At 40.9% G+C, this 14,636-nt stretch overlaps 1 protein-coding gene across 1 annotated transcript; it reads right to left on the reverse strand.

The window, feature by feature from the left end:
• Positions 1 to 5,103: 5,103 nt before the first annotated feature.
• swap70a (switching B cell complex subunit SWAP70a) lies at positions 5,104 to 13,750 on the reverse strand. The gene is made up of 12 exons (XM_083997872.1): positions 13,647 to 13,750; positions 12,101 to 12,241; positions 11,079 to 11,252; positions 10,740 to 10,967; positions 10,225 to 10,371; positions 9,924 to 10,032; positions 9,608 to 9,789; positions 8,738 to 8,845; positions 8,144 to 8,310; positions 6,832 to 7,030; positions 6,333 to 6,429; positions 5,104 to 5,955 (listed from the first exon to the last, which is right to left on the reverse strand). The coding sequence occupies exons 1-12, from the start codon at positions 13,740 to 13,742 to the stop codon at positions 5,837 to 5,839; spliced, it is 1,767 nt and encodes a 588-aa protein (XP_083853998.1). The 5' UTR covers positions 13,743 to 13,750; the 3' UTR covers positions 5,104 to 5,836.
• Between the last annotated feature and the right edge of the window lie 886 nt (positions 13,751 to 14,636).

Here is a 14,636-nt window from a genome sequence, read left to right on the forward strand (position 1 = left end):
CAACACATCAGAGGGAGATGATGAGCTGAAGCTGTTGTTGAGCTCAGAAAGTCAAAGAGATTGTTCAAGGTCCAGTTATTGAGTTATCGACCTCTTTTTCTTACTTCTTCTACCATCGTTTAATGCTGAAGAGCCACAAAGATACAAAAGACTATAGTAAAGTGTTATGTACCGTGGCCCTGAGAGCTCAACACACTGCAACCTCAGGAAACAAAGCATGCAAAGACACAGATCTTAATCCAAGTGTTTTCATGGTCATGTAAAAGTTAAACTGACTGCCTGTTAGTGGCGTTGGAAAATAAGTTGAGTTTCTTCAATATTACTGTACATGATTCAGATTTTGTTGTGTTCTTGGTTTGGCATTAGCCTTTAGCTGTGACTCGAAACACTTCTGTTGTGTTGTGCAAGTTTTTGCAGTGCATGTGTTTTCAAACTGATGAAGATCTGTCTTTGCATGTGTTTTCTTACGTTGCAGTGTAGATAGATAGATAGATATTTACTCAGGGAGATACTTGGGACTTAGATGATGGTCAGGTCATGTTTTGTAGCCAATTAATCCATCAGTCAATTCAGAAAACCAACCATCATTCCACACTCTTGATGCTGCTCATCCTGCCACTCACACAGCTTCCATGTGTGAATATGTTTTTTTAATATACAGGTGATAAATGATATTTATGATCAAACTGTTTTAAACTACGACTGATGAATAAGAAGAAAAAGACATTACAGTGATTTCAACAGAGGGAGGAGATTGAATGTGACAACGCCACGGCTGCCATCTGAGAACCTGCAGCAACAAAGAAGAAGAGGAGGAAAAAGTAACTTCCTGTTTTCTTTTAACTATAATATAACAACAAATATTAACTGTCTTGAAGATTTTTTTATTTTGTTAAGTGTGTGTTACTGTGTGGTGTCAGTCTCAGTCAAAGAGAACTGACTTGTGCACCTATAACCGTGAAATGAATGGTGGTCACCACAGAAGTATTAATAGAGGGTTTCATTGGCACATAACATATATGGAAATAAATAAATAGCTAGTTAACTATGATGTGGCACATGCTACCAATTAGTGAGTCAGTGGTTTCAATGTGTTTACAGCTGCTGGATGCATTCGTCTTTTAGTCGTTAACACGTTGCTGTAAATTTGGCACCAGACGTTCATGTTCCCCCCTCAGGATGAACTGTTGATCGGTTCATCCTCTGACTTCTCACTTGCATCATCAGGTTCATTTCTGTTCAGTTCATTTTCAGTTTCTCCAGCACTTTAGTTACTGACCAAAAACAGTTTGCAACAGTTGTGTTGTCGTTGCTGATGAGTTCAAAGTGCAACTGCTAACGAGGCCACAAACTTGCTGTTGTGTCGGTCATAGGACACAGGAAGAAAACATTTGTAATTGCCACGTTGCTCTGGCCTCTTATCGTCCTCCTATCGTCCTCCTATCGCCTTTAATAAAGATTTTCTCTCAGTCAAAGGTAATCAGACACCACTGCAACTCTCTTTTTTTTTACTCTGAGCCAACAACAGGGCTTGGAAGAGGATGATGATGGGTGTCTCACTTGCCAGCAATGAATATTAGACTGAGCTGGAGCCCCAGCTCAGGCTCTGTGGCGCCTGGTTGGCGGCGCTGAGCGGGACTCCTGTGGTCGCAGGGAGGTTTGTATCTGAGAGGAAGCTGAGGGGTCAGAGGAAGAGCAGTGAAGGCCTCTCTGGAGGGGAGAGGAGGGGGTTGGGGGGGGCAGTGGTGGTGGGTGCTCGCCCACACTGGCAGCAGGTGCAGCCGGGCTGCAGCAGGCGAACATCTCCCCACAGCCTCTGGCGGTCCTTGCCATATTTAGCCTCCTGCTTTTGTGGGCACGGAGCTCTCTGGACCTCTGAGGGGCTGCGGGGGAGGAATCCAGCTGGAGCGTGAGGAATGGCATGATAGGAATAATTTCCTCCAGAGATACAGAGGAATGGCAGCTTTGCACAACAGCCATTTCATCCAATTATTGATTCTTCTGACTGGATCATTCATGCAAATTATCTACGTATATCAAGGCATTTTTGGAAGATGAAAGAAATTGGTGCTGTTACATAACCATGACGTGAGTAAGGATACATTACAGTTGATTTGGTCTCTGCAACATAATTGACTGATGAAAGCAGCCACTAAAATGCAGCGCTGTGCAACTGTGATCTTGTGTAACTTGGCTAAATGTTTCTCCTGAGTTCAATGTGATTAGTCTCGGTTGGCTGAAAGCGTGCTGCTCACACATAAAAAGACAAATCAAAAACAGTCTATAAATTCAAAGATTGCACGTATTTGTTGCTCTTGGATCCCAGACTCTTCATGCACAGTCACAGCTGCAGTAAATGCCTCTTGTCTGAGGAAACAGTTTGAAAAATAAGCCGACTGGCCTTTCCACGGACCCCAAAAATACTCCAGTGACAGATGATACTGATTTATTTCATTGGTCCTCTAAATCCTATTATCCATGTAGCCCTGCAGTGGCAGTGAACGCAGCCTGTGGCAGGTTGCACTTCCTGGGTGAGTCTTCGATACAACCGGAGCTGTTCTGCAGCTTTGCCGAGGGCCTCTCTCTGCCTAGCGAGGGCCCTTTGTGGGCACCTGCCCCAAAATTCATCGAAACAACTCCAAAGTCTGATCTCACAGGCCCCGACACACATCATGGAGTCGCACCCTAGGAATCAGGATGATGTCAGCTGCCTGCAGCACATGGGGGTCTAGTTGGGAGATTATCAAATGCATGAATCAACTGCATCAGCTCCAGATGATCTTATCCGGACACCACCCGCTCATCCATGAACAGAGAAGTGCAATTACACATTTGAGCTGTAGCTTGAAGGGAGGGGACTGAAGTGGGGACTTGTGAGGGCGGGAGTGGGGGCTGTAAAGTTTGCATTAAAATCCGTCTCCTTGACCCACTTAAAGAGGCATTTATCTGCCGTCCTGGTGTTTTTCACTTTGCCAGTGTGAGAGACCCCCAGTATTTTGTTTTTTTTTCTGCAGCGAGCGAAACCCAGAGTCCATTCAACCATGTGAAATGCTGGGGGCTGTGAGGTCACTGTGGGAAGTCATCTCACCAAGAAAACAGGCATCTGTCAGACAGTTTTTCACCAGCAGACAATCCCAAAAATGTTCCCATTTCAAATCAGTTTCCATGAGGATGTTTTGGACAGGAATCAGATGAATTGGTCATGGGCATTAGGGTACTTTTCAGACACATGGGGCGCGAGGGTGAGACACTTAGAGATGTCCTTATTTTTGGAATGTCGGGGGCTTGTGCAATTTAGATACGGAGATCAGAAACTCCTCGATTCTGAGAATAGCCCCCCACCCTCCACCCCCATAAAGAAAAAAAAGGGGCCACATTTTTCTCAGATTCCAAGATATAAATAAGTACCTCGTAGAGAAGATATGTGAACAACAGATCAACAGCTTCGTAATTCATGACAAATACTGTGATAAAAAAAAAAGAGAGACTGGCGCTTCATTCCAATGACTTTAAAAAAACACATTTCCTTATTTTATCTGATCTGTTCGGTTTTAATACGAGCAGAGATCAAGTAGTTAGATTTCTCGGTCTTGGTTTTGTTGATAAATCTCATACCGAGTTACACATTATTATATCTGATCTTATCAGTGACCCACCATCATACTTTACAGAGAAGGTGCTGGTTGTTGGATCAGTGGATGAATGCAGGTTTTATCTCCTCTCCTGCGCTGACAACTCTGAACTAATGTTGAACTTTCTTCCCCCCCCCCGCCCCCCCCCCCCCCAAACTCCGAGGACGGACAAATTAAGGTGGTTTGAGAGTTTTTACACCTATGAAAGGTAAAGAGGCTCATTGTGCGGGCTGGCTGGCAAGACGCGTGACAAACAAGTACCCACAGCTGATAGTTTCACCCACTTACAATGCTCCTCTAACGCCGTCTCTTTTTTCATTGAAACATGAGGGCAAGGGATGAGTCTGACAACCGAGAGGCGAGCATGTGAGAACAGTGGGCCTTTGTTGCACCAACTGATTTGTTTTGACACAGGAGCAGCACGACTGAGACCTGGGCTGCTGCAAGTCACGTGCACCGTTGTGATTAATCTTGTTTTGTGGCAACTGGAACAATGAGGTAATGTTGTACAACACCTTCAGACCTGTCTTACAAACAAACCAGGCAGGTGAATGAGGGACGCACTGACCCAACCTTTTCCTCACCGATATCGATTCCAGTTCCAATACCGAGCATCAATCTGACACCGGTGCACAGGGTGATGAACTTTTTTGTGTGTGTGTGTGTGTGGTTGTGAGGCCGGGGAGAGCTGTACCTCTAAAGCCTGAGTCAGTGTGACAAAGAAAACAGTGATGAAGGTGGATCGGATTGGCTGAGGACGACACTTGATTTGTTTTATCACATCGGTATCAGCACTATATCGGATCAAATCACACATCTTTACAGGAAAGTGCAGAGATTTTAGAGAAATACGGAGTGACTAATCAGCAAACCTGACTCAAACTGAAACTCTGTACAGGTGACCTACTTTTTTTTTTTTTTTCTTTACACCTCCAGAAACAAGTAGATTTAAGTGCCACTGACTTGGTTCTGGTCAGAGTCAGTGGCACTTAATTAATCACGACCCCGAGGTGGAGACGCACCCGTGCTCCTCAGAAAATCATGAAAAAATATCTTCCATGCAGTGTTGGCTTACTTTTTAAACGCAGACACTGTGTTGTCGGTGTGGTGGGGCTTTTGCTGCCACACGGGCCTCCTGTGGCACCAGCTCACGTCTGCTCTTCCTCTTCCTCCTCCGCTAACAACAACCTGAGGAGGATCCTGTTCCCATGGCGACACCTGGTGGACACCGCTCATAGTGATCAGGAGGTAGATGAGCCAAAATGACAGCAAAGTAACAGTGATGAGAAAAGTTAAAGCTATAATATTTGTTAACAGCCTTTTCTGTGAAATGAATACAGTCGCCCACTTTCATAAATAATGATGGTGTTTATTTATTTTAATTTTTATCATCTTAGTTATGACTGCAATGCACACAATTCATTCAACTTCTAATAGACTGAGCTAAAGTGGAAAATATATATCTGCTGTTACTGCTACAATTTCATGAGGACGAGTTTATGTCAAAACATAAAAACAAGTAGATTAAACCATGTGAAAGCTGTTCTCCACTATCTCCCCTTCATCAGGGTGGAGTCTGAAGACACAGACTTAGACACCTCTGGGGAGTTGTGTGTTTGTTTTTTTTTTTTTTTATCAAACTGTGGTACATTTAGAGAAGCAGCTGACAAGGGAGGTACACGGGTTTAAAAAAGCACATTGATAAAAGGGTAAATGAGAAATTCAATTTGAAGCCGTTTGTCTAGAGTTGACTAGATTATAAACATCAACAGGATTTCTTTGAGAAACTGTGAAATTAGTGGTTCAGAATGTGAAGTGTGGCAGTGACAATTTTGAAAGATCTGGTCTGCATAGTTAGATTGGAAAAAATAAATGAAACATAAACACGTGAAACACAAAAGGACTACAATTTAACTGAGCAAAGTATATGATATGTTAACTCATGCACCACAAAGTTCCTGTCATATTAATTTCACAAAAAGTTTGTAAGCAAACTGTGGACTTGATTTAAGATTATTTTGTCAGACTAAAACCCAAATGCTTGACGGCTTGATAGAAAACCAAAAGATAAAACGCAGTTAATCAAAGCTGTACATTTAAAAGTAAACTGTCACCTGAAGTAACGTGAAATGTGACGGTGGCGTGGGCTCCACAGTTAATCATAGTGACAGTTTTCCTGTGTGACCGGTCTATCGTGTGTGTATCTACTGGGTCTGACCCCCCTGGTTCTTACTCTCCTGCCACGACCTCTTCCTTATTTCCAGCTCAGTGTCAGTGAATGAGGCCGGACCCCAGTTCGTGATCCTCTGAGGTCCTTTATCACCTAAAAGAACAGGTTAAAAACAGGGTGTGAATATTTTTTAAGAGTGCAATGAGTTAGAGCCAATCAAACACAGGACTGAGGAACTCCCAAGTTCAATTCAAGACAGAATCCAATTTAATAAATGTGTTAATGCCATTATGAAAGTACAACATATTGTTATATTATTATATTTCTGCAGTTATGGCTGCAGAAAAGTACCGATTAGTCATTTCATCTTTAAATTGTGGAAAATGGTCAACACATTTTTCCAGAGCGATGTCTTCAGATAACTTGTTATTCACTTTACAATGTTATTAAATTATTAATTGTTATTAAAAAGCAGATAATCCTCCCAAGGGAGGCTTTAACTACTGAAGAATGACACTCTGTCCCCCTACCTGGCTGGATGAGACGCACCAGCCCCTCATGTTTGGCCACCTTGTCTTTCCAATTCTTTGTTTTGTTCGCTGCTCGTTCGAGCTTCCTTGTAACCACCTAAAGATAGAGAAAGAAAGAAAGAAAGAAAGAAAGAAAGAAAGAAAGAAAGAAAGAAAGAAAGAAAGAAAGAAAGAAAGAAAGAAAGAAAGAAAGAAAGAAAGAAAGAGGTGGATTCAAACCTTATGAATTGTGTGGAGATGTCAGAAAAGAATCATGATCCAGCCTCATCTATTTCCATAGGTTATCTACCTATTATCTTGACCATACATTATGGTAATTATGGCCCTTTTCAAATGCATGTTCATTTGCACACAGATACATCACCACTGACTTTAGCCAAATAGAAAAAGAGTAATAAAGCAGTTTCTGATGCAAAGGGGATAATTCATCAGTGGATTAACCAATGCACGAACAACAAGCCTTTGTGAAGCACATGTGTGTCCACATGTGTGACCTGACCTCATACTGCTCCAATGCTCCCTTCCGCTCCTTCTGCAGTCTCTCCAGCTGCAGCATGGCTGTCTGCAGCTCCCTCTCCTTGGCCAGCTGCTCGGCCACCAGCTCCTGCTTCTCGGCCTCAGTCTGGGAGAGCGCCCTCTGCTGCTGCAGGTGCATCTGCTCCAGCTCTGCCCTCTTTGTTGCCTCTTCCTCCAGCAGCCTGCAAGGCAACACACAACAAGGGCACAATTAAAAAGGATGGAAAGCAATGAGAGTGGAAAGTAGCTTAAATATCGGACAAGACCGTCCCTGTGTGATTATTTGTTGTCAAATGCTATTTCAGAGTTGCCACACTCATTTAGACATGGCTTTCCATTTTCAATGACATAAGGTTGGCTCCTTTATACATATGTAAATCTAAGGCTCTATAAGAAGACAACTATGGGAAATATGTGACTGTGGGACAAGCCTCTATCCTCATTATCTTTGATTTCGATTACTGAAACAAGTGTGGTCTCTCAAAATGGAAATAGAGCCGTAACATTTCAGCACAGTTAAATACAGATCTCCTATGGTGACAGGCAGATACAACAGCAGACAAACATTACATGAGCTACACTGTGAATTCTGTTAATTTTCACTCATAATTCAGAGAGACAAAGCTACTCAGATTCAGAGTTTAGGCTACAAAAGGTATCATGAGAGCAATACATTTAAAATAAAAAAAGATCCTCATACTTGTACATACAAACATCAGATCACTGAAATATATTGTTTAAATTAATAGAATTTAGCAGTGATTTCAGCTTTTTATTTTCTATTTAACGCAGTCTTCACCAACCACTGAGGTGCATTCAAAAGCCAAAAACCTTGCGGGAATTTAAAAAACATAACAAAAAACAGACCATATACGTTCTACGATCAGAGTTCACTGTATCTGCAAGAACAAAAGATGAGAATGTCAAGATTGTTTTCTTGAACCACACTGTGGTTTGTGGGTCTTGAACTAGTTCTCTCATTTTTCATGTGTTTTCCAACCCTTTAAAATACTAAAAGTTTCCAGGTTTTTCAGGATAACCCAATTTTAAATCCAACCTTTGTATTCAGTTCACTTCACATTGCATGACTAACAGAACAAAACCACAAGCTGCAGCTGCAAAAAAAACCCAAGAAGAGCTGAATCATCCGTTCTCTGGCAGTCACAAAAAGTAATTATCAACAACTTAAAGAAGACTGCCAGTCGGTCTGGTGAACTAGTTCATGTTATATTAAAGAGGTGCTTCACTAATGTCATGTATTTATCCAGGTAATGTCTGGTGTACGTGTCAGTGACCTGGCCTGGAGTTTCCTCATGGCCTCCTCATCCTGCTTGGTCTGCCTCTCGTCTTCTAAGGCCTCCTCCAGTCGGTGGTACATGTCCTCCAGCTCTCGGACGCGCTGCAGGTACTGCTCCAGCTCGCTGGATTTCTGAGCCACCTGCTCCTCCATCTGCTGACGCACCTGAGCAACACACACATATACTGTACTACTACAATGTGGCTTCTGTCTTACACATGACTGTGGATACGAGCTCTTGAACAGAGCCAAAATCTGTAAACAATGAGTACATTTTCATCTTATAAGGGAAGTGATCTGTGTAGTCACCGAATTAAGATGATGATTAATAAGCGTCAGTGCATCTGATACTGGCAGGAAAACTTGACTCAACATGAAGAAATATATAATTTTAAGTATTTTTAACACAGACGGGGAATGGTGACTTCATCTGAAGATAAAAATAAAATAAAAACATTGTTTTGATTTGCCACACGCAGCAGTTTTCATTCTGTCACTTTGATGGGAACTTATGACCAGTGTATTACTCATGAGCCATGAGCCCACTTTGTCAGACTGGAGTTGCGGGAACTGAATCAAGAGGAGCAGTTACCATTTTCTCCCTCTCCAGGTCCAGCCTGTAGCGATCCTGAAGGTCTAACTGAGTCTTCTGTCTCCTGTGCTCCTCTACTGCTGCTTTAGCCGCAGCCTCCTCCATTTTCTGTGAAGCATAACATGAATTGAATGAGGTGATACTTCTCTGCTGCAGCTCGAAGGGGAAATACTCTGAGGACAAAAAAAGCCTTGATACTGAAACTTGGGTTTGGTTTACAAGGAATCTGAGGAACAGTTCGCATGAACAAAAAATACCACAGTCCTGAACAAATTTTCTCTTTCCTTGTGGGCTGTATTAGCTAAGATTTGACTTTTTAATACCTGGGTATATTTAACAAAAACAATTAAGGATTTAAAAACACCATGTGACTTCCCACATTCACAGTTTTTGGGCTTATGAAGATACAGCAGTTTTGTTTTTTTTCTTCATTTGAAAGAAACAGTAAAGCCATCTGGCAGGGTGAAAAAAGAGAAGTGAGAAGCCATCAATAATCTGCTGCAGTAGATACATAAATACCAAGATGATGTCTTTTGCATAGCAGGCCTTACTTCCCCTTTCAGTGTAGAAATACTGTTGCATCATATTTGTTCATAAAACAAAAAGAGAGTGAAAAAGGTTCACAAGATCCAGTTGTATGTTTTGTCGTCTCTTTCCAAGATTTTCAAAGTTTCCCTGACTACTAATAATATAGCTCCAGTTTTTCACCGATGATTAAGCACAACATACTGTGTATTTTTGTACCTGCACATGATTTCTGTACTCATTTATAACTAAGAAAAAATAACATGACTTGACCATGACTCCTGTGTAGGACACTTGAATTGTGTAAAGTGTGGTTAGTTGTAGGAGTTGATTGTGAAACATTACCTCCCTCATGGCCTCCAGCTGCCTTTGTTTGTTCTCGTTGGCCGCCTGCAGCTGCCTCATCCTCTCCACCAGGTTATCCTCGTCCACGTGCTGCTTCTGCCGCAGCTCCCTGCGCCTCAGCCGGGCCTCGCGGTGAGGAGACGACAGACCCAGCCTCAGCAGCTGGATGCATGTTTGAATCGCTGTTGGAGGACAGCGAGAGGGAAATCAGATTCACTTCCACAGCAACTACAGACACTCTGCTGATGAGTTAATGTGAAAGAAAACACAAGACAATGATGTCACAGAGTGGTAGGAAATGTCTCATCAGCTTCACCTTGAATCCACTCCTGCTTCTTCTTTTTATCTGATGCACTGCACTCAAAGCTTTTATCGAAGCACTTGATGATGAAAAGGCATTTCTTCCCATCTTTATCTGGCAGAGACTGCAGAAAGAATGGCACCATCAGTCACTACACATGCAAAACGATGCTGGTTTGAGCATGTTAGTCTTGTTTCTGAACTAAGGTAAATCAGTTATAATATACAATCTTTAAACCATTGGGTCAATACAGCATTATTGACACAAAATAGACAAAACACATCCATGAACACAGCTACAGAGCTGAACTGTTAACCTCCACACAGCAGCTCTGGTCCAGAATGATGTTTCCTTTCTTCTCCGCCAGATCTTCAGAGACATAATATGACAGTGAGTTGGGGTGAAGGACAAACCAGCGCTCGTTCCAGTTCTTCCTTTTGTGGCCCTTTTTCATCATGTATCCCTACAAAATACAGGAAAAGGTATTTTCATGTAGGAAACTAGAGGTGTGTTTCTGTCAAAACAAAACAATTAATGGTCTACTATTATTACGTTTTATACAATAATAGTTGTTGAATGTAGATATATGTACATTTATATATGATTGATGCACTAAACCTGCTTACAGACACATTTAGTTCAATGCTTTGTTTTGCTCCCTTTGTTTTAGGAGAATATTATCATTGCACATTATCAACTGAAAATCAAAACAAAGATTAAATGGATTTTTTTCAACCCAAAAAATGAGATTTTCAGCTAGGTAGTGCCTGTAGGGTTAGGGAAACAATAGATGGGGGAAAAAACCATGCAATATAATACATCCAGTCAAACCTGCTTGAGCACATCCAGGATCAGCTCCTGGTAGACCACATCGATGCCCAGGGACAGGGACTGGCGAGTCATGCCCTTGGTAAAGTAACCCATTCCCACCAGTTCAATGAACTCCCAGGCGTTGAGACAGTTCTTCTTCTTGTTCAGCTCCATCTTGTAATCTGTAAACTTCTCCTCACTCCATTCACTCCCCATGGACTCCACCAGCTTGCGCAGAAAGAACTCAATCTACGGAGATGGACATAATATATACGTCAAAAACATCAACTTCATTACATTGAAACCTCGGTGGAGGGAATCTTAAAATATCAATCTTTATTTTGCAATAATCTTCTTCACCTCTTCAGTGACGATGACTAGTGGGTATCTGTCTTCTGACAGAAAGTTGAAAATACACCAGACTTTGAAACAGTCATCATCTGTGATGAGTAGATGTTTAGTGCACATCTTTTTCTTGTAACACAGTGTCCAGCACATCTTGTTCATCTCCTGCACATCGAAATCCTCCCGGACCTGTGACCAAAAAACGCACCATTCAGTCATAGTCAAAGTCACCCTGGTCAGCCCCACTGAGGGCGCTGTGTTTACAAATGCTAAGCAGGAGACTGTTTTCTGTTTCTCTTTGTCTGCGGGTGTGAGGTACAAACCTGCTGTAATTAAATGCCTCATTTTTATTCAAGTCAGAGCCTACAGGAGAAAGGCAAGAAAACAGCTTCCAAGTCCAAAGAGTGAAACTCGAGCAGTTTGTAACTGACATGAGAGTTATTTTTTATAACATTTCAACAGATGTGTTTGCTTTGTAGCACACTCTGCTCACTGAGCCGCAGGAGAATAAATCTTACAGAGTTAAGAATCCCCTTTTTGCTATGAGCGATGGAGCCGACTCTATCGATAAATTTCAAAAACAAGACCAACCAAGTTTATTGGTAAAAGTACCAATAAAATGTCTGTCTATCTCGGCTGGGTAGAGCAGAAAAGAGGATGTGACAGGGTCATGATCAGTCATCCAAATACATGTCCTCAACAGAATAAAGTGAGGTTTTGTGGTGCTTTTACTGTTTTAATCATTAATGGTATTTCCCTTCGTTTCTTTTAAGTCTCACATGCCTCCATGCACAACTTTTTAGCTAATAAATGTTAATGAGTAATATATTGAGTTACAGCTCAAAACATGCTTTGCATGGTTTGACCTTGACTTTTGATTTCCAAATTGTAAGCCTTGGGTCCAAGTGAAGATTTTGAGGTTTATGTTCTCAAGGTATTACTGATCAGTTTGGTAAATGACAGTGTGTTGATTGGAGTAAATACACAAGGCTTTCCCATTTCCCTGCAACTCCCTCAGCACCTTTGTCCGTCCCCACCTTGTCAAGAATAAACTTGTTGAGGTAAGGCATGTAGCCCTCGTTGGACAGAGGCCCCGTATCATCATCCTTAAAATGTTCTTCGAGGGCCACGGGGTCGTGAGGGATCCTCATCACTGTGCACAGGTTGTGAGACAACACCTAAAGATGATAATAAGAAAATTAGACACTACGATAACACACTCCAGATTAGGCACAGATTACTATACAGTCACATTCTTGAAATAGATATATCTATTTTCACAGAACATATAAAGATAGTTCTAGATAAGTCTTGTGGTTTTCACATTTTGCTGTCACTCATGCAAAACCCTCTGTAAGCATTACTAGCCAAGTGTTACTTCAGTTCTTAAAGATACACTTTCAGTCCCTAGATTGAAAGATAATCTACACTTGCATACAGTTTCACTAACAGACCGACATGTGGTGGTGGGCAGATGGTGTTCAAGTTGGGTTTTAAACTAATCATCATAGCAATATAAAGACCACAAATTAACCTCCAGAAATATATGAGTTTTCTTGGCTGTTCTGCAGAGTTGAGAAAGCATATGTGAGAAATGAAAACCCTGCAGGATCCTTCAAGTCACACTGTGTCTTTGTCAGGCTGGGCACATAGACGTCAGACCCAGCAGGCAAACAAGCTCAGGCCCAGGCTGTCATACAGCAAAACACCACCTCATGCTTAAAAACTCTCATCTTTCAAAACTCCCTGATATATCACTGTTAAAGTAAAACACAAATAAGTTACAATTCAACTTAGATTGATAATAATTGTTTAAAGTTTTGTTTGATTAAATTGCATCTGTTTTCTTTTGTCCCAAATGAGTATGAGTAAGGAAACCAACAATTTTTTCCATCGTCCAAACTGTTGACTACTTTTTTCTTCGAGAATCAATGTATTATTGAGTGGATGACAAGTAGAGAAAACAACCAATTCACCTGTGATTTTTTATTATGACATAAAAGATCATTTTCTGTCGATCAACCAATTGATTAATAGTCCATAAATTAGTTGATTCCAGTAGGTAGTGGTAATAATTGAAACAATGGAGGTCAATAGGTCAACCATTAGCAAAGGTAGCCCAGCCATTTAGCCTAAGTTAAGTAAGTTAAAACTTTAGTAGTAAGAGTAGCCAGTAGTACAGTAGAAGAAGTATGATAGTAGTACTAGTAGGCTACTGATAGTAACGTGTAGTAGAAGGAATAAAATAGTTGTTGCCAAGTAACGTCTGTGTGATGAACAGGTGTAACTTAGATGATTAAAAACTATGGGTTTGAGTGAATATACTTGAAATGTTGATATTAAAATTGACGTATAAATGTGTTTTAGTCGAGTAGTTACAATAAAGGGAGGGTACAAGATGTTTCTCACAAGTTTAAGTCGCTAAAATAAGTCACATTTATATGAAATGATGGATGTCACCGTCAGCCGAACACCGTTAGCTGAACGAACCAACTTGTTCCCTCATGGCGTCTGAAATGTTCAACAAGAAGTTAAAAAAAAAAAAAAAAAAAAAAAAGACAGAAAAACAGAAGTGACACAAACCTTTAACTGAGACTTGGAGACTTTTCCTCGGTGGTCCACATCCAGGGCGACGAAAGCGTGCCAGATACTTTTAAGGATCTCATCCCGAAGATACATCTTGTCTCTCAGCGGTGCCAGAGGAAGGATCTCCGTGTGTGTGTCCGTGCTCTCTCTCTTCAGTGTGTGTATGTGTGTGTGTGCTGAAGTGTCACTCAGTTTAGTGTGTCACTGTCGCCTTTCAAACACATGTGCAGGAAAACAAGTGATGACAGCGCCACACAACGTTTAACACTTTAATACCTTTCAGCTGGCGTGTGTGTGTGTGTGTGTGTGTCGATGTAAATTTTTACCCAGTACAGTAAAGTACAGTACAAGTACGAAATACTTGTACTGTACTGTGTGTATTTCCATGTGATTCTACTCTCTATTACATTTCAGTTTACTCAAATACATCTGACAGCTGTAGCTATTTACATATTTAAAATAAATATAAAACAAAACAGCTGTTTCAAATGAATGTTTTCATTACTTACTGATGCATTGGATGTTATTTATAGCAAAACAGTAATAAAAGGAGTAGGCCACTGGCCCTCCCAAATTATGTGCAATCATATGAAAATGTGAAATAATAAAGTTGTTATACATTTGTGAAAGTAGCCCCAGTCACAACTCGTGATATGTCCAGTACATTTTCCTAATGAGTTTTATGAGTATTTTTGTATTTATACCAAACTCATGTTGGTCTGTAGTACCCAATTTCTTTGAACAGTAAATGTGTAAGAAATTGTGATTCTAGTTGTTTTTTTTTTTTAACAATAAGAATTAACAAAAAAAAATAATAGGCAGACAAATCATTTATAACTTCAGTTGTTTTCACCTCAATAATCTACAACATTAGAAGTGCACCAGTAATAACTAAATTTATAAATTCTCCCTTTGGCATCTTCCCATCTCATGTATCAATATATCATAGTTTCAAACTCACCAAGTTCAATCTTCTCCATCAAGGGC

Source organism: Trachurus trachurus (genome assembly GCF_905171665.1).
Source record: "Trachurus trachurus genome assembly, chromosome: 3".
NCBI classification, from domain to species: domain Eukaryota; kingdom Metazoa; phylum Chordata; class Actinopteri; order Carangiformes; family Carangidae; genus Trachurus; species Trachurus trachurus.